The 19,972-nt window shown below is 43.1% G+C and overlaps 2 protein-coding genes and 1 long non-coding RNA gene across 23 annotated transcripts; all 3 read right to left on the minus strand.

Annotated features, from left to right (window-relative positions):
• Window positions 1–383: 383 nt before the first annotated feature.
• On the minus strand, window positions 384–11,096 carry LOC100121788 (adenosylhomocysteinase-like 1). Of its 19 annotated transcripts, none has more exons than XR_004344443.1 (12): window positions 10,686–11,092; window positions 7,633–7,680; window positions 6,494–6,578; window positions 5,714–5,907; window positions 5,191–5,515; window positions 4,712–4,862; window positions 4,223–4,375; window positions 3,962–4,127; window positions 3,534–3,780; window positions 3,334–3,454; window positions 2,413–2,545; window positions 388–2,257 (listed from the first exon to the last, which is right to left on the minus strand). XR_004344443.1 is itself a non-coding variant. In XM_032595916.1 (11 exons), the coding sequence occupies exons 1-11, from the start codon at window positions 10,788–10,790 to the stop codon at window positions 2,251–2,253; spliced, it is 1,590 nt and encodes a 529-aa protein (XP_032451807.1). In that variant the 5' UTR covers window positions 10,791–11,090; the 3' UTR covers window positions 384–2,250. The 19 variants fall into 19 exon arrangements, 8 of the variants coding, with proteins under 8 accessions (XP_032451807.1, XP_032451811.1, XP_032451810.1 ...); XR_004344444.1 differs by having other exon boundaries at window positions 2,334–2,545; XR_004344445.1 differs by having other exon boundaries at window positions 5,714–5,895; window positions 10,686–11,091.
• A 689-nt stretch (window positions 11,097–11,785) lies between these two features.
• On the minus strand, window positions 11,786–19,888 carry LOC100121806. Of its 3 annotated transcripts, none has more exons than XM_016987764.2 (5): window positions 19,869–19,888; window positions 18,090–18,368; window positions 15,280–15,390; window positions 15,079–15,216; window positions 11,786–14,565 (listed from the first exon to the last, which is right to left on the minus strand). In XM_016987764.2, exons 2-5 carry the CDS (start codon window positions 18,340–18,342, stop codon window positions 14,297–14,299), a joined length of 771 nt encoding a protein of 256 aa, XP_016843253.1. In that variant the 5' UTR covers window positions 18,343–18,368; window positions 19,869–19,888; the 3' UTR covers window positions 11,786–14,296. The 3 variants fall into 3 exon arrangements, with proteins under 3 accessions (XP_016843253.1, XP_008202753.1, XP_001605416.2); XM_008204531.4 differs by lacking the exon at window positions 19,869–19,888 and adding an exon at window positions 19,609–19,860; XM_001605366.6 differs by lacking the exon at window positions 19,869–19,888 and adding an exon at window positions 18,973–19,600.
• Window positions 16,621–18,083, minus strand: LOC116415950. Its single transcript, XR_004226483.1, has 2 exons — window positions 17,946–18,083; window positions 16,621–17,855 (listed from the first exon to the last, which is right to left on the minus strand). It is a non-coding gene; the product is annotated as an uncharacterized LOC116415950 (long non-coding RNA).
• Window positions 19,889–19,972: the final 84 nt, after the last annotated feature.

Genomic DNA, 19,972 nt, shown 5'->3' on the forward strand with positions numbered 1-19,972 from the left:
ATGTCGACGAAGCCGATGATAAGAAAGCGTATTAATAAACTTTATTGTACAGTTGAGAGTTATGCGTTCTACGATAATTATATTTTTTTATACTTTCCTTTGTATCTCTTTGCGCAGAGAGATTTTTCAAAGCCGCTGGAATTTTCGATCACGAAATTTTCTTGAGTCATTGTTTTATCATAATTGTATTACTATTCTTACTATGTATTGATTAATTAAGGCATCAACGGTACTTGTTTTACATATCTTACGTTTATTGAGACAAAATAAAGAGCCAACTAAAATTTTAACAATGTCATATCGTTCAATTATTGTAATTTAAACACCTGGCAAATTTGCTTACTTTAATCAGGGATTAGGAATTAATAAAAATTGTACAGCGGTTTATTGAATCTTTCAAAGTCGTCCGTAGTTTATTTACGGTCTACAACATTATTTTACAAAAATACTAGTGACACAGATGTACATGTTATTTGTTTTCACTGCTAATTCTTGGAGTAATACCGTCTTCACATTAGCGCTCGATGAAAAACATCGTGCTCGCGTGAACGAAGCTTCCACAATAACGCACATAACAAAGTACATCTTTGCAAAGTTTTTCCTTAGTTTTTTTTGTCTTCGTACTTAAGAAGGCTAATGCGAGTTCTTTGTCTCGTTTCTAATATAATCAAGAAAAAAAGACATTTCTTTTGAAATAGACCCAATGAAAAAAAGACTGGCTGATGTCGAGCACGAAAAAGGCTCCAAAAATCTTAGGCCTTCTTACTTCACTTTTTAAAATCTTTTATTTTCTTTAGCTAAGCGTGAAAACGGTAGGAACAACATCTTTTCTCTGCCGCTGTAACACAATGCGACAGCTGCTCGAAAATGGGAATTATACATAGTTAGCACTTTTAAACACTCGTTCGGGTAAAATATTTTCACATCACGTAATTATGTATAACTATTTTCGGTTCGCTTTGCTTCGTTCTTCATAGTACTCGATAATTGGCATTGGAATTATTTTCATCAATCTAGTTCACAATACGCTAAGCTCTCTGCTACGCCGAGTCGAATTTTAGTGCATTCGCTCTGCTCACTCGTTGCGGGTGACAAGTAAGTAACTGTATGAGTGTTTCGCTAAATACTGTTCAAACGCCTTTTTTCCTCGATATTATATTTTTTGCCTAAGATATCATTCACACGCCAAAAGTGCGGTCGCTCGGTCAATTCGTTAAGTTTTTCCTATCTCTTACATAGCACAGGAGATTTTATTTGTTGGTTCCTACAACAGTCAAAGCAGAGGTACAATCCGGCTTTACGAGGCGTAAAAGTAACCTTCGGTAACGAATCTACGTACTTTGACTGCTCACACATACATGGCTGACAAGTCTTGAAAATCAATATTTTACGATTTTCAGCGATATAACAAGTACGCGGTAAAATTAACGATAAACACTACCGTAAAGATCTATTAAAAAAAAAACGACTATTATTTTAATCGACTCTACTATTATGTACATTGTGGTATCTCGTTAAAAAGTGGCAAACTTCATATTTGCCACTGAATTTCATGCAGTAAAACTTTACGAACCTGGAGTATTTGGCGAATCTCAACGAACTAAGGATTCCTTGAACAAAACTGTATTTACACGTTGCCTGCAAATCTCAACAATCTCTGGAATGAATCTTAAAAACTATCGCTTATGAATCCGATCTAATAACACGGCTCAAAGTCATAAAAATTGATTTTCCAAAGACCGTCCGTTAAAAACTGCAAGCGTTCTCTTCAGAGGCGATGAGTCGACGTTACACGCCCTCGTGTGCCTCGCAAGATCGTACGCTCACCATAGTATTTACAAAATAGACTACATTGTTTTTTGCACGCTCTTTTCGTTTTTTCAAAAGATCTCCTAATCATTGCAACGATTTACTCGTCCAGCCGAGTATAGTAACAGCAGGTATGTACAAGCGAACGAAACGTTTGCCATTAATAATAATAATGAATTAACTCTTTGCTTGGAATGATGTACGTGTTTTCTTGACATTCAACGTGTTAGTCCATCCTCCCTTTTTCAATTGTATGGTATTTGACGGTTGAATTAAGCACAGTCCTTACGCGTTCTTCTTCTCTCACTTGAAATTGAAATACTGCTCTGCATCATAGTAAGTCTCTTTTTAATTATGTATGCTTGTGTCTCTCTTATTGGTGGATCGGAACGGTGATCCCACAGATCCACATTTTTTTTACTGTCCTACCCGTTTTCCAATTTAGTAGCTGCAAACAAATGTTTCGTTGTCAATTATTAGAATGATTGAATCATGTTAAACGTAAAATACAATATTCAACTAACTTTTTTTTATGAAAATGATTTAAAAAAAGGTTCACAACAATAAAATATACATAGTATAAATTTGTGATTTTAGCCCTACCGCGATGTTTTATAGTTTTCCCTACGCTAAATCGCATATACTTCGTATTTTGCTCTTATTTGTCTTCTATTTATGAATTTGACTTTGTAAAAACTTTTGTTTCATTCGAAACGCCAGAACATGAGAAAGGCATCTGCAGACATAAAAATATTTTTATAAAATCATTGATTATTGAAGAATATAAAATTTTAAGAGAATACTAAAAAATATGATTGAATGCGTGATCTTTGAAATTTAATTGAAAACAAAATAGTAATGGCTTGAATTCTAGGAAACAAAACAGAACGTGGCAAAGAATTTGAAAATTTGAAGAATAACAGAAGGAAGAATATCACAATATCAAACGAATAAAGAATAAACAAAAATATACTTTTGGATGTAACGCGAGTCGGTTAAACATAGTCTATAGAAATCATACTGGTAATGAAGAAAATTTACATGCAAACAATGCACATGTAAATTTGGTAATTAACTTACTCTCACATACGAATGTACAATGGTAACTGAAATTCTAAAGATAATTTAAATCGATTCTTCAGTTAGCTTTTTGCATACTGCCGCTTAGCAGTACATACCTTTTTTGAATTTAAATCATTTAACATAAAAAAACGTTTCAATGAAACAGACAAACGTTCGCAATATATATTTTTTTACATGTGCCTAAAATACATATACACGAAAAATTGCGGATCTCAAATCGTATGTATTCTACAAAATAATCTTTCTAGAAATACTTGAGGTTATGCTAATAAATGTCGTGCGTTTCTAGAAAACACAAAAGCAAAATACAGTTCTAATAAGGTGGATAGAGAGATTGAAAGAAAATAACACAAAAGTAAGAAACCCAAGAGTCAGAGTCAATGCAGTGATATAAAGTATGAGGTACAGTCCAGAAACATCGATTCTATCAATCTCACTTACCGATAATAATTAGGTTTGAAGGGTCCGGCTTTATTCAAGCCCATGTACTTGGCCTGTTCGTCCGTGAGTTCCGTCAAGTGAGCATCGAACGTAGGTAGATGCAGTGAAGCGACGTACTCATCTGAAAAGCCATATTGCCGCTTGTACAAAACTTGTGATTTGCAATATGGTCAAACGAATATTTTAGCATGTATACGAACCCATCTTTTTAGGCAGTAAGTAAACGTCGCTCTTGTAGCGGCCTTGAGGAGCGTTAAACAGTTCGATGAGAGCGAGTGCCTGGGTCGCAGCCGTAATGGAAACTACGAAGGACGGAATACTGGAACACGAGAGATTGACTAAACGGCCCTCGGCCAGGAGGACGATTCGCTTGCCATCCGGCCAGATTACGTGATCCACCTGCGAGCGGACCTTCTCCCATGTCAAGTCTGACGTGCGTAAGCTATTCTGTAGACAGACAGTTTATTCGCGTCAGATCGTCGTGTTTCAGCTTTCAAAACTGTATCCCTGCGCCAATATGCTCTCTTTCTGCTAATACCGTACGTCCGACAGATTCTCTGAAATCTGTTGAACGCTCAGCAGCGCGTAAATCTCGTAGTAAATTGCACGCCAAGAGAATATCACTCACAATATCAATTTCCGTATTGCTGTGTCCCATATTGCACACAACGCAGCCGTTCTTCATCTTGTCCATGTGTTCGCGCGTCACGACGTTCTTGTTACCGGTGGCGGTGATGACGATGTCGACGTTCCGTATGACTTCGTTCAGCTTAACCACTCTAAAGCCGTCCATACTGTATGCGACAAAAAAAAATGTCAAGTGGATTAGCGAATTTGCACTTTCTCCTTCTGCTACTGCTGCTGCTGCTGCTGCTGATGTGTGGCTTACCTTGCCTGAAGGGCGCAAATCGGATCGATCTCGGTGATGTAGACGATGCAGCCGAGGCCCTTGAGCGCCTGGCAGCAACCCTTGCCGACCTCGCCGTAGCCGCAGATGACGACCTGCTTACCACCGAACATCACATCGGTTGACCTCTTCAGACTGTGGGTCGGAGCAAGAATTAATTATTCTCGAGTGCGACTCGGGCGTTGCAGAGCAGATTAAAAATGCAAATTTCCGGGCTATTTCGTTTCAGTACACTTAAGGATTATCGTCGAGCTGTTTAAGAGACTATAATAGCGAGCAAGGATAAGGATGTTTGCGTTTTTCTATGAACATGCACTTTCGATCGATTATTCATTATACGCCTGGCAAATTGCACAGTTAAAATTTTAATTTAACTCAACGTTCAATATCCCCGACGGAGTCAGGCGATCTACTCAGGGTATACTAATTTTGAAAAAATTCGCAACCACTCTCCATCAACTTCGTTCGTACCTGTCGATAATGCTCTCGCGGCAGCTGTAGAGATTATCGAATTTGGTCTTGGTGACGCTGTCGTTGACGTTCATCGCTGGCACCGAGAGCTTGTTCGCCTTGGACAGCTGGTACAGCCGGTGCACACCTGTTACGCTCTCCTCGACGATACCTGCAGAAGGAAGGAACGTCGTCCTCTCGTTAGACACGTATGTGTGAACTGTGCACTATATACGACGTAAGACGCGAGTGCAGTGCGGAACATTCAGTGGGTCACCGGGTTAGGTCGATCGATCGGATTTTCTCGTCTGACTGATCGATGGGTCGCGCGCGCGCGGAGGACGACGTAACGAGCGCTTCAATTACTCTAAAAGCCGCGGGAAAGTCGATTTTCTTACACACGCGAGGAGACTGCAGAGATGACTGCGCGATTAACTGGGTTCCGAATCGATTTTCCTTTAACCGCGCGTAAAAAGACACCTCCTATATCCAAGGCTCACCTTTGATCATCTTGAACATGGCGTTGTACTTCTTGAGCATGAGGTGCGTGGCGTCGCCGCCGTCGTCGAGTATCATGTTCGGCTGCCAGTTCTCGGCGTTGATGCACTTGTCGATGCACCACCAGAAGTCCTCCTCGGTCTCGGCGCGCCAGGCGTAAACCGGGTAGCCCTCGTGGGCCAAGGCCGCGGCCACCTCGTTCTGCGTCGAGTAGATGTTGCACGCGGCCCATCGCACCTGGGCTCCGAGCTCGACCAGCGTCTCCACCAGGACCGCAGTCTGGGCGTTTATGTGCGTGCAGCCCACGATCTTCGCGTTCTTCAGCGGCTGGTTTTTCAAAAGAATTCTCGAGTTATTTTCTCAATGTGAATAAGTCGCCGAATACGAACAAAGGCCGCCCGCGAGTGTACGGTAAAAACCAGTTCCACGTGCCGACGACCTAAAGATTCTAAAATAACGAATTCTCTCGCGGAAGGAATTTTCCTCTCGAGCCCAACTATATATATGTTTTAAAATAAAAATCACCTTGTCGTCCTTAGCGCGTTTGCGCAGCGCCATGATGCCGGGCATCTCCTGCTCGGCGATCTCGATCTCCCTCCTGCCGAAGGCATGCTGATCGATGTTCCTGACGCAGAAATCCGTGAAGCCCTTCTCCGTCTTCTGGATCTTCTCGCGCGGCGAGACGTCGTCCTCCTCGCTGCTGCTTCCTGTATAAGACGCTACAATTGTTGTACACAGCGGGACGCACACGAGAGCGCGCGTGGACCGACACAACACGCAGCACGAAACAAAAAATTAAACAAAATGATGAACGCATGATATAACGCTGCACTGTGGGTTGAGTGTCATCGCGTCGGTTTCCCATACGCTATACTTGTTTCTTCAGATGGCAGAGTACAGTAGTAGTAGTAGTAGTAGTAGTCAACGACGTAGAGATACGTGCAAAGAGACGACAGACGAGATGGATAGTATGAGAGGCAAGCGAGTGCAGGAAAATAAAAGAATAGTCTGTGCGTGTGCAGTAGAACGTCGATAATGCGAGTGGCTATCCGGATTAAACTGATGGTACGATTTTGGGGCCTAACGAGCAGCTCGTTAAAGCGCCTCGCTTGCGTAAGTCATTTCCAATTAGCAGTGCGCATTATAACAATCGAGTGGAAAATGACGTGCGCGAGATGCCCAAAAGCATACCATCGAAGAGGTCGAGTCCACAACATACACAAATCTAGATCTAAACAGAGTATCCAAGTATGTACAAAAGAAAGCGAGAGAAACAATGAGACACACACGCGCAGACATACGTACCGGAACTGTAGCTGTCGGTGCTACTGGCGGACAAGGAGCGGCTCCTGTACCTGCCGGCCTTCTTCAAGGCGCTGGACTTGGCTTCCTGAAAAAATTCCAAGCGCTCGGGTCAGAATAGATCTTGGCACGCGAGACAGTCGCGAAATACACTTATTGTATATAGAGGGACAGAGAGTGAGAGAGAGAGAGAGAGAGAGAGAGAGAGAGATAGACAGAGAGTGAGAGACAGAGGGGGCTGAAAATTAGTCCACTACTACTTCTCATAGGGCTTGTTATTTACGCTCGCGTCATTATAATCGGATAGAAGACTAAAAACAATGATGATGGTCCACTACGGGGAATGTGCGGTTGTGATAGGCGTGAAAGAGAATAAATACGAGAAGCTTATATTCGGGGTGTATGCAAATAGTACTGCGTGCACTTCGCTATATATAGCTATAATCAATGCGAGTTTATTCGGAGTGCAACGAAGCAAACTTTCGTGCGGACTGAAGGTTATGAGTATATCATACGCACGCAGGCGTTGTTGCACTCCGATGGATCAGCTGATTATTTTTTTTTTCACGCGTCAGCGCATGTATACGTAAACTGCGTTATCCAATTTTCTTTTAGCTTTCGTATCGATCCTTCCAAATCTTCTCTCTCTCTCTCTCTCTCTCTCTCTCTCTCTCTCTCTCTTTTGACTCGTTTCCGAGAGAAAAATCTTCTCTCAGAGAGATATTATTGCATTAGAGGATCTCTGTGAAGCAACTATGTAACGATGTAGCAAACTACTTGCTCTAATAAGCGTGTGCACACACATATAACTGAATTTCAGCGCAGCATGGAGAGGCGAGACATTACTGCAGGCATCACAAAAGTGTAGTAAAGTTAATGAAGTTAATGGATTCTTGGTAGATGGTGTATTGTACGGAAAATATATGCGGCAAGGACATGGTATATTAATATACAAAGTCGACATGTATACGTTTATACAGAATATATTAGTGTGGTATAAAATATACAATACACGTAAATATACATTTATATGCGGTTAAACGTATAACAATTATAAGAATAACAATATATTATTTAAAAATAAACGGACTTTGATTGTAAATATACTTTTGTGTGATATTCACAAATGTGGTCTTACTTACTAATTTCGATCTCGCGCCGTGAAAGGCATTATTTGTTGCCTCTAGGCTCTGAAATCAACAACAACGAGCGAATTTATATATCATAGTATCATCTTCCGCTGGTCCATAGTCAACGACATTAGTGTTATATTGAGTATACTGTCTGGCGCACACTGTATAACTAATTTCCTCGGCTGGATATGTAAAAGAATAATGACATAGCGAATGTGTTTCGCGAACTTGAAACGTCGGCTCGAGAGATTAATTGATCGCGGGCGCGGCGGGCCGAACTACTCCGCGGAGCGAAAGCCGATGTTTATCTATGATCACGCGAATAACGTATCTCTTATCGTCTGTTGAAAAGAAAGTCCATGAAAAACGCGAGCCGGTATACGATTATATACATATATTTTTTTTTGTATTTTCGTGAAGAGCGACTGAATTTTGAAAAGAAAGAACAAACTCATAATAAATATGTAACAGTAACTAAGATATGTATAATAAAAAATAACACTAGTGTGTGACATATACATACATATAGAGAAAATTATGCGCTATATATGTATGTATGTATATATATATATGTGGCAAATCAATAGTTGTAAAAGCGCTCTGGTCGGTCTGACTATGGATTTGATAGAGAGAGAGAGAGAGAGAGAGAGAGAGAGAGAGAGAGAGAAATATATAGGCATATAGAAATAGAGAGATATGTACAGAGCATAGTGTGAAAGAGGGAGAAAGGGGAGAAATAGAGAGAGAGGGGGGGGAGATAACAGCATGCTCTCGGCTTCGTTAAATTGCAACTCCTGCTCTCGAACTGTATCCCAAGGCGAATGTATACATTTATACGAAACGAGGGGCTGCTACTGCTGCAGCGCGTGACTTCTGCGCTAAAATGTCTTTTACGCAGCTCCGGAACTTCTTGCACATGCACTGTATTTGCAAAGAGGCGTCTCACGTGAGTCGCGTGTTCTAGACAGCGCCCCCTACGTCTATATTTTGCAGATCTGTGTCAAAGATTTGCAATGTAAACAGCTTCATTATATGCTTTTGCAAAGTAGAAATTTTCCGCGCCAAAATTCAAATCAACAGCTGCTGTTACGCGACGGGATGGCCGAGTAAAAGCAATACATACCGTCTCGTACATCAATCAACTAAGTATAAAGATATCAGAAAACGGCGAAAAACTGACTGGACGCACAAAACACTGAAACGATCGAAATCCATACAACAACGATATATAAACTATAATACCTGTCTCGGCAAGAACATAAACATATCCGCGCGACGACTCTCTTACGTCTGAGAGCTCGCGATCGCGCGCCGAGGGGAAAAGAACGACGAGCAAGAAACGATCGGCGCAATTAGAGGCATCTGCTCTGCCGCTCGTCTGCTATTGTCTCCCGCAGAAGCCTGCACCCACCCGCATCACGGGCGCAAAAACACGTTGCGTAAGAGCAGCGGCTGCTGTATTCAGCAGAATTGTATACGTATACCATAAGACAGGCCGCGCGCAATAACTCGAGACAGAGCTGCAGGGAAGCAAAAAGAGAGAGAGAGAATTAGCGACGCTCGCGGCATCCTTTTGTATGTATGAATGCATCGGAGACACTGTGCAAACTGGACTATTTAGGATTTCGAGGATTAGGCGCGTCGAAAGAGCTTTTGCACACAAGTTGATGAACTTTTTGGGTATATAAACCAAGGGTGCTTGGATTGTCCAGTGGCTTTTTTTCAGAAAAGCAAATATCTCGTAGTCAAATCTTACGCAAGTCCTGTTCTCTATGGAAGAAAAGAATACCGACTCGTATACTAGGCTGACAAGAGAACCATGCTGGCTATAAAGCGTTAATTAGACCGAAGGTCTTTTAACGTATCGAGTATAATTTAAAAGATCTCTCAACTTCTTAACATCACAGCAGGGTGATATGCTCATACATTTGGATTCAATCAGTTTAATAATAAATTGAGTAAACAATGTTTATAACTCGGTTGTTTGGCTGTAGTTTCACAACTGCTGGCAGCCTTTCATTGGCTCGAGAGCTGACAGCACACAAATTCAAAGAGTTAATAGAGCTTAATTTCAAGAGTCACCACGTTTTTCTCTGAATTATTCAGTTGCGTTTGTCATCAAGTGAATTGAGTGGATACACTGGAATTGACCACTTAGTTCTTCCAACCAATTCAGCGTTGAGCAAGAGAAAGCACATTAATAAATTATTCTCCTGTTCTATGGTGTCAATAGATATTGGCGAATGAATCACCCATGCACACTTGAGAAGTAACCAATATTCAAAGTTCAGTGCTGAATTTGGTGAATTATACTTGACTCAGTTTTCTGTTTCAAAGTATTTCTAGCAAAGCATAGAAGGTAAAGCTTTTACGAATGCCACAAAGGTAATAAACTGAGTAAATTGTAAAGCAATGCCAGAAAGATGATCTCATAAATGAGAGAGCCAACGAACCAAAGCACAGTGTCAAGATTTCTTTTCTGACCAGCCCATTCGATCAAGCAAAAGCCCACCTGCGTAGTCTTTCATTTAGAGATGACATACTACAGTATACTAACCATGATCACGGTTCAGCTTTCCTCCTAACAGAAACACGCGTAGCCTCTAAACGAAAAACGTGACACGTTGAATCCTCGCTGCTTCTCAAACCGAGACGAGCATGTCGGCGGCTACAGGCACACCGCGAGACTACCGCAGAGATCGTTTTAGCTTTTCTCCAGAGGCCAGAAGAAACATGTATAAGTAGAGAGAGAGAGAGAGAGAAAGAGAGAGAGTCTCAGTCACGAGTCCTCTGACGTAACTGGCGGTGGCGGCGGCCAATTTATCAATAAAAGCGAGAACGCGAAGGAGAGAGAGAGAGAGAAGAAAGTGGCCGCACGCGACGACTACTCCCACACGCCTCCTTTCCTCGAGATAGATATGTAGAGAGGAGGATAGTATTGACAGATATAGAGAGAGAGAGAGAGAGAGAGAGAGAGAGAGAGAGAGAGAGAGAGAGAGAGGGGGGAAAGATTAAGTATCAGTCCGTATGCATATGTATGAAGGTTAATAAGGTGGTGCTACCTTGGTGCCGCTCGAGGAGGGATCGGCCACAACGGGTCCGTCGCTGACGGAGCCCCTGGGCTGCTGCTGCTTGCTGGTCGAGGCTGTCTCCGCGGCGTCGGCCATTTCGCTCGGAGTGTGTGAGGCTACTCTCGCTGCTGCTCTCGGAGTCGCGACTCGATTAAGTATTGAGTGTACGAGTACAGCTATTATTCACAGCCGAGAAGCTGCTTCGGTTCTGTCCGACTACTCATAGGGAGGTCCGGGTTGGCCGGACGTCGAGGGAACTGCTGCTCCGGGATCGCTCCGCAAAGATGCGAGTGTTATTGTATGTGATGACGGGAGAAGAGACGGAGAGCGAGAGAGACGGAGAGATTGGGTACGCACTGGGTGCGCGCGCGCACTGCACTGACCGCGACGAGTCGACGACGAAGTCTGTATATGAATCAGCTTCTATACACATTACACACAGTGCAGACGTTAGACCTTTTAACACTTGCATACAGCTATAGGTGTCGCAGCCTGCGGGCGCCTCCTTTTTAATAATCGGGAATCGATAAATATGGCTAATTCACACGCGTTGGCTTGATGTGGTATAGTGTAGGTAGTGCCATAGTGTGTGTGCGTGTGTGAAATCCGAGAAAGACTAGTGTGATGTAAACTCGGAAGCTCAAGTAGTCGAATTGGTGGCTGGGTGTTTGAGAAAATAGCTTCAAAAAACTCATTTCCGCTGTTGGGAACTGTTCAGTTAGTATACACGTATCATTGAATTGAATCCTGACATTTAGAATAAGCGTAAAAGGGGCATCGGTTGCAGCGTCATCTGACGGTCAGGGTTGGTCACGCGATCGACTATATTACTATATATATATATATATATATATATATATAGTCAAAGCGCACGCGCCGCGCTTGCATGTTATTTGCTCTGCCCTCTGGCACATACCGAACTTTGCGTGTATGCAGGTATAGTATAGGTATCCACGCGCACCAATGTATATCTGGCCAATCTACATCCAAGTTCAAGGAAATCATATAGACCCACTTGTATGTATATTATGTGTATACAACAATCGATGTAGAATAAAATAACACTTATTGCTTGCAAAGAGTTATAGACATTTTGAGTAGGGTAGCTTATAATTATATGCCTCTTATTTATTTACACTTGCTGATTTATTATATACATATAGCTTACGAAATAGTCCATAGCAAAAGCTGGTTCTGCAGTATTATAAGGCGTTTTGTTTTACGGTACTTTGTATATGAGCTGCGTGTGTATGGGATGTTCGATATTTGTTAACAAAATCTCTCTTCCGACGCAGAGCGAACGTTTTCGAAACGTTCTGTTCAATTTATTCAACTGCTCGAGCTCACCCCCTTGCATATACAAATATACGTATGTTTCATCCAATTAAAATGCCGCGTGTGTTATAATAAGCTTATATAAAAATGCGCCGGTAACGCCTTTTACGTTATACATCGCAGCGTTTAGTGTATGATATCGGTACAATAGGTATTATCGGTGAACGTGGAAACAAATTCTTCATAGTTTAAACGCAATTTGAAATTGTCAAAACGTTGATGTTGATTTTTTAATTTAGATGTACTATAAGGCATCGTATCGCGCACAATTCCATCAAAGCTGAGCATCACGATTATAGGTATTTATTTTAATTCATCTCTTAACTGCGGAAGGAAATACGTATTTTGTTTATAACACACATTTTGTCTGAGTGCGCGTCTAATATATTATATAGAAACGAAACTCGAAATTTCATCTGCCAGTCTAATCGCATAGTCAAAGTTCTATATGGTATTATTCCTATAAATAGTTCATCTTATACATGTGTTTGATCTAAGTGTTCTATACTATCTGCCAAGTTTGCGTAAAACCACAATTATTTCTTCAAACATGTTTTTGTCTATAATGAACAGTTCTAATGGCGAATCACAACGAAGTACTTCTACTCTCTTATAATTAACTCTACACACACTCTTCTGCATTTCGAATTAATGAAAAAGTATTTAACTGTATAGAATCGCGTTGTTCAGACAGAATTGCACTGATGTATATTGAAATCTTCGCCGATACACAGACTAAATCAGCGCAATCGTTTGCACGTCCAACTCTTCTCGATATAAATTGACCGCATATCACGAATCTTTCGTCTTTCACATTATTTGTCACTTCCACGTGTCGATCTCTCGATGTCCCTCTTCGCATCGGAGGGTAAAAAATCTCGCGTGAGATTACACACGGTGTGCGCATGGACTCGTTACAAAAATGCAAAAATTATAAATTCCGCTCGACATTCTTTTTTTTTCACGGATTGCAAATACTGGAAACGCACATCTTCATTATTCAGCGGGTATATAATAGAGTATTGCACAACAACGTCTACGGTATTTCGCGTTAACATTATACCTATTATTCAACGCGCACTTGCTATCATGCGCGAAAGGTACGTATATATAAGAGTCTTTGCAGCAAAATAATTATAATTTTACAGCTATTGGCGCCTTCGAGGTTTCTTCGACTGCCTTCACGACTTTCAGCGATGGCGGGAAATTTTTGCTTCGTAGCCCGTAGGTTTAGGGTATCCGGTGCGATGAATGATACGCATTTTGTAGATCCATTTCACGGTGTTACGAAACTTTATCAGAAAACTTCTAAAATTCAACTCTTTATCACATTTACGTATTGGCTTAACAAAAAACGTACTGTATAAAAGTTTTGTATTAAAAGCTGAAATATCGTTAACAATAATTGATTGTCTCAAAGTGCAAGCTTCCTATTTCGTAATTGTCAATTTTGTTTCTGACGTTTCCTTCTTCTGCAGCATACGTGAGGACGTGCGAGAAAATCTTAGAAGTATTTTTTAGTTTAGAAGTTTCCTGTATAAATATCAACTCGTAGCTTGCGCAGATCTGTTCTTATTAAAGTTTAAACTCATATTAAAATTAGACTTTACTTTCGTAATATAAAATTAATCCGATACACTAAATCTATAAATATAAAAATTTACGACATAAAATGTAAAAAATACGGTTTATGATATTACAAACTTAATAAAAATTATCTTTACTCTAATTAAAAACAATAATAAGCAAATCATACCACGTCCGTTGATCTATCCTCTGTTGATATCCTACTTTTCTACAATTCTTTTCTATAGCTTCTCAAACCTATATTTTAGGCGGTGCAAGAGTCACTGTTTTCTGCTTTTACCGACTGAGCTGAATGAACAAATAGCTCTATAATTATAAAAATAACACCCAAGTTCAAGCCTTAAAATATTTGGTTTTCGCCGCAATATATCATTTTGCAAAATAACTATACATAATATCGTATGACTTATAACTAAATATTTACAACATGTTCATATTCACAGTCGGTAAAAGCACGACTCGAACACCCCCTAGAAACGATACCGACGTAATATCCGCTCCAACAGCAGCCCGATGAAAGAGAAATGACAGCAGCATTCGAACGAACCAGGGAATCAGAGCATCACCGCGCGTTCGTCCAGGGTCGACGAAAGAGCCGTGTCTTCAGGATGCAGGGGTCGTCGCGAGAGGCAGGATCGGCAGTCGATAGAGCAGATTTAGACCTCGAAGGCCTCGCGCTGCTACGCGATCATGGCGGAGATGGGGCTGAAGCGCATGATCTTGCTGAGGAGGATCCAGGCGACGGATGCAAGGGCCGAGAGGGTGACGCCACCCCAGCCAAAGTCCATGCTCCAGGAGGTGCTGAAGCGCCGGGCCTTGAGTAGACTCCGATCTACGGGACCGCCTACAACCCCATCCTCGGGAGCGTCTACTGCCAGTGGACGGGCCATCGTTCGCTCTTGCGAGCGCTTGCAGTGGATTATCGTTAGAGTGAAGAGGGCAAAAGTTGCTGCAAATGGATAAGAATTTTTTTTTTTAACATCTATTGTAAAGTATGGAAATATCGTAGCATTTCAAAACTCCAAAGGATTCGATTATAAAGTTTTACAAGGATCGAATTTACTTTAAATGCCATCCGTCGGAGGACTGGAATATTCACTCGTAAAACTTCACTAGAAGCTTGATTGGTCGGTAATAGAGACGAACTGCGTCATCTCCGAAAGGAATTTATTATAAATATCGACTACAGTTTCAGTTTTAAAAAAAGCAACCTCCTCAATCAGTGATTTCTTTTTATAACCGTAACACTTCTTGCCACCCACGCAATCAGAAGTTATTACCGTCTAAATATACACCCACGTACCTAGCTGCCATACTCTACATACATTTCGCTGGCGTGCAGCCGCAATTATAACGTGGCAGTCAAGGCAGAGAGAGAGAGAGAGAGAGAGAGAGAGAGAAAGAGGCGCTTCTTCGCATTAAAACGTCGATAAGCTGAACTTTGTCTAAATTTGGAACGTACCTGCCAGAAGATACATGACGCCGGTGACGAGAACCGCCGAGATCTGGTGTCTGCACAGGCCGAAGAAGCCGACTATCACGGCTGAGCCGAGGATGATCAGACATACCAGGGAGCAGGATATGCTCAAATTCTGCATTCCTGTTAACCAATAAAATCGCGTCATTTTACGTCGATCGAGACCCTCGCAGCGTTATCACTTACGATTCTGCCAAGCAGCGCGCATCTCCTCGTGCGCTTCGTCGGGAGTCAGGTAGTTGATGCATCGTTCTTGCGGAAAACCCAGTTGGGTCGCCAGCAGGTCGATCTCTTCATCTGAAAACATACGATGAATCCTCGTTTATAAATTATTTGAAAAATTTTTCCCAGCTGCCCGTGACGTCGGCGTCAATTAAACGAGCTTTCAAGTTAATTCAACTTTCATTCCACGCGTTTCTCTTTACTCGCCGTTCGCGGCTTTCGTCGCTCATAACTAACTTATTCATCGGGCGCCGCTCATTACGTAATCCGCCGAGTCGTCCCTGTCCTTTCGGGCCTGACAAAAGGCTGTGCGATGTGAGCAGCGCAGGTGCATTTGTATCGCGGATAATATATACACGTGATGCGGAAAATCGATCGTAAAAGGCCGTGTGGAGTTACGTATGTGCGGGCATTTGCGGAGAAAATCGTTGATGATTCAGGAAACGACTCGTCGCTGCGAGATAGCTGATGGAAAAATCGATATGCTTTCCTGGTACCACCGCCGGCTGTTATCCTTCTGTCCATGATGTTCGTGCGCGCTGCTGGTCTGCGGAGTGCAAGGGCAATATAATGTCCTAATATATAATAGACTGCTCGCTTTTCACGGTCGTGGTTGCGGATAAGAGCTGCGGCGAGAGCTGAAACGACTTTTCTATCCAGAGATTCGATGAACCTCGACCAAAGAAAAGAGTCTCTCTTATACGACAAAAAAAAAGAAAAAAAGAAAAAAGAAAAACAAACGAGGACCTCGCGCGATAAAGGCCCACCCCGCCCACGCATATCCCTGGGCTCTACGTGTATATTTCTATACAATGCACAAAGTCGTCGGGCGCGAGATGGGTATAACCTAGACCCAGTGAACTACCCGGCGGCGGTGGCGTTCTATCGATCCTTTTTCTATACCGCGCGCTCGTCCTCCTCCTCAACGGCATCCTGGCGTTTTATGCGTCTGACCATTCGTTTTTGCTCCGAGTATCTGTCGTGTATCCCTCTGTTTGATCCACCCTGATTTTTCCTTCGTGCGAAATTTCTAAATATTTCTACAGCAGCTTATTGGAACTGATTTTTTATGCCCTACGCAAGCGGCACATCCAATAACAAAAGAGGCCGCGCGCACGAAAATCCGAGCCAAAAAAGTAGACCCAGGTCGTTATATTCTCTTTTACCGCGACTGGGTTCTACGAAAAGACGAAAAGATTGATAACGCCGAAAGTTCGGAGGCGGCGATAAAAAAATTTTTACCGCCCGGCTGAGTGTGTGGATAACGAACGAGCCCCGGGGCAGCGGAAAAATCAGAGCGTGCAATTTGGGATTCGCAGTGGACTTTTTTTTTTTTTAATTTCCGAGTGGACAAACTAATCGCGAATAGAGAGTGTACGGCTGAATATTTTAGTTAAAACGCATCTCGCTGTTCCAATTGCGCAGCGTCGCGGAGGAAAAATCCTCTTACGTACTCGAGCTCCGCTGCTCTCTCAGCGTTATATCCGCTTGTTCTGTACTCATCCCTGCGATCGTTAGACGCGGATTGTGTAGTAGTAGGGGATGTTTTTTCTCCCCTCGGATTTTCGGACGTACCTATACATGCCTACGCCCACGTACGGAATAAATTATCCAAGGGACTTGGTTTCGTTGAAAAAATAATTTCTTTCAGAGCAAAAATAAGCAGCGGAGGTGAAAAGCTGACGCGGGAGTAAATCGCGCAAAGAGGAGCCGCAGTCGGTGGAAATCGCTGCAGATAATCAGCGAAATCACACACGTTCAAGCTCGACCTACTTCAAAATACTCCAAATACTAATGACGAATCGCGAACGAGCGCATCTTCGATCGACCAATTTTCAGCTCTCTTCGCTCGCTCTGCGCTTATTTGCATAAATATCTACTGTATATAGCTGTATTCGCGTCAATCGTCGAGCTTTTTTCCGCTTGAGTGGGCTCGATGTTTTTTATCGAACGCCCCTGCTCGCGATTGCCCCTCGGATACGCAGCTCTGCTTTCTTCGATTGGCTGATGCTTTGATTTTATCGAGCTGTATTATGTAGTAGGAAAAATTCGCGTTTAATTTGCGACAAAATTAGACGGCATAAACTATATAGTCAGCGTCATCGGTTCGGTCGTACTGTCCGCATCAGTCAAAAGAAAGAAGTAAACCGCTCGTGCTGTAGACGATCGTCAGCCAGCACAGTAGTTTAAAAGAAACGCTTCACCATCCCTCAATCGCGGAATGAAAAATGATACAGCTATCGGAATTTTCTCAAGAGGAAAACAGCCTGGCATAATAAGCCTCCAGTTTTCTCGCTGGCTTGATCTAGACATTCTCGCCGTTGTCGTCGTTTTTTGGCAGACGCTGTATAGTGGCTCCTCGATAACAAGTCGCTTACCGCGTGACACACTTTCTTCGAACGATCTTGTTTTCCCGCGGGTATGTTTCAAGCTAAAATCTCATCAAGCTCCTGATCTAGCTTCGACTACGGCCGAAATACGCTCAGCTGTATTATTCAAGTGGCGACGACACACGGCATCGATTCGTTCTATAAATTGCTCTGAAATGCAGGAGGAAAGATGTCGTACAAGTATAGGCGAAAGTATTAAAAGCTCGTTTCCTACCGCTCGAGTCCATCAGTTACACTGACCTTCGAATCGCGATGCGCGTCATATACAACTTCCATTGCACAATCTCAGCTTACATCGGCGAGCTTCGCCACATTAATAAAAGCCTCTGGAATCTCTTTATTAAATTTCTCGTCTTGATGAAGCGAGACACCGTTATATTTTACCTGTCAGCGAGACGCAGAGGGTCCAGATGCCGCCGTGCATGGGCACGAGGAAAGCGGGCGCGTTCTTGGATCTGGGCTTGGAAGCGACGACTCGTCGTCCGGAGCCGTTGTGCTGATGCTCGTGATCCGAATGCTTGTCGGACGGCGGCTCGATGCGTCCCACCTTGCCGTCCAGGAGCCACTTTATCGAGTGGGAACTGGCGCGCTCCAGAGCCTCCCTGTCCCAGTCGACCTCCTCCCAGTGGTCCGACATTATCGCCGCGCACAGCAGACCCGTCGCTGAACCAAAAAGAAGAAGAAAAAAAAAAAATTAGTCGAGTTGTCTTCTCTATTGTGGCAAGTTTTGCTGAATGTAAAACCATAGCAGCTAGTAGTTAAGGCGGAAACAAGTCAGACGCGCGCCGCGACCGAGTATCAGAACTTATCTCCTTGCGAGCGTGCTGCAGTTGGCCATAAGGTTTTCATTAAAAACTTTGAAACTAACGCGAATTTCAAGTATACGTGCGGCCCTTACAATTCGGAGCGAGCGATATTAAATTAAGAAAAGTTACGCAGCAGGAGGTCGAGGAGAAAAGTTATTTATTGAATTGGATATTCTCCGTATAGCTAATATTCAAAGCGATATGCATATTTAACCGAGCGCTATCGATCAAAATAGCGCAACACTTTAACTCGCTGCAAATCATCCTGGGTATATACTTTGTTTCGTTTGCCAAGATAGTACTGCTTATTATAATGAGAATTAATAACCTTGTTTATAGTTCTACGAATACACGCAGGCGACTCGGGGAAAAGCAGCGTAAACGATCGTTAATCAGCGAATAACGACTTGGGCCTGTGAACGATAAAAAAAAACCGAAACACAATATACTTATCGACGTACCAGCGCAGGTGAGCACGAGGGTGGCGAAGAGGAAGACGAGCCTGGGCGCAGGGCTTCTGGGCAGCCGCGAGGGCTCCATCAGCTGGTGCAGCAGCTGCTGCCGGCGCCGCTGCTGGCCAGTGCTCCTCCTGGGCCCTCTGGCCGCGAACCAGCGGATCTTCAGACTTGACTCGTCCTTACCTTCGCTCTATCGCAATCCGTCGATCGAGTGACCTCGCGGGACACCTCCTCGAGCGCGATATCGTTCCTTCGTCGCCGCTCCTTTTTCGCGGAAGACGAGTAATGGGAGAGCTACGACAGTACAGGAGACGAGTCGAGTGTCTCGGACGGCCGAGGAACGCGCACTGAGCTCTCCCTCGCGGCCTCGATACGAGCCGCGCGAGCGGAGGGGGCGGCGAACTTCGCCTCCCTCTCTACGTATAAGCAACAGCTATATACGTATAAGTATCTATACACACTACCGCACGTGTGCTTGCGCAGTTCGCGAGCTCTCCCTCGCTTTGTCAGTTGTCTATACTCTCCCTCTATTAGTATCGGGCGCTGATTTCTGACTTATGATCTTTCTAGCACTAGGACTAATCATTATTTATACACGAGGACGCAGTGGCTTCGATTTTCGCAGCACCGATTACTTACGGGTTTGCGCACAAGTACAGCCTTGTTGTGTCGGAATAGAACCCTGTTATGAACGATTTAATCTGTTTAGGCCACCGTTGGACCTTCGTTATGTGTCACTTCTTGTTTATCGTTCCGAGGCGATGACCCTGTCATAATATAGGCATACCCGGATCCCTATAGATGCCGTTCTTGAATAGTTTAAATGTACACTTAGAGAAGAAAAACTATGAAATACGCACTACCTGAACTTTATCCTCAGCGACCCTATACAGACTTACTTTACAGCATGTAATTTGAAAAAGAAGCAGGCAATAAAGTCCTTTGTCTCTGTGCAGTATGAAACACGCTTTAACCAATTTCTCGTAGGTGGCGTAGAGACAAT

The sequence above is a fragment of the Nasonia vitripennis genome, chromosome 1, assembly GCF_009193385.2.
Source record: "Nasonia vitripennis strain AsymCx chromosome 1, Nvit_psr_1.1, whole genome shotgun sequence".
NCBI classification, from domain to species: domain Eukaryota; kingdom Metazoa; phylum Arthropoda; class Insecta; order Hymenoptera; family Pteromalidae; genus Nasonia; species Nasonia vitripennis.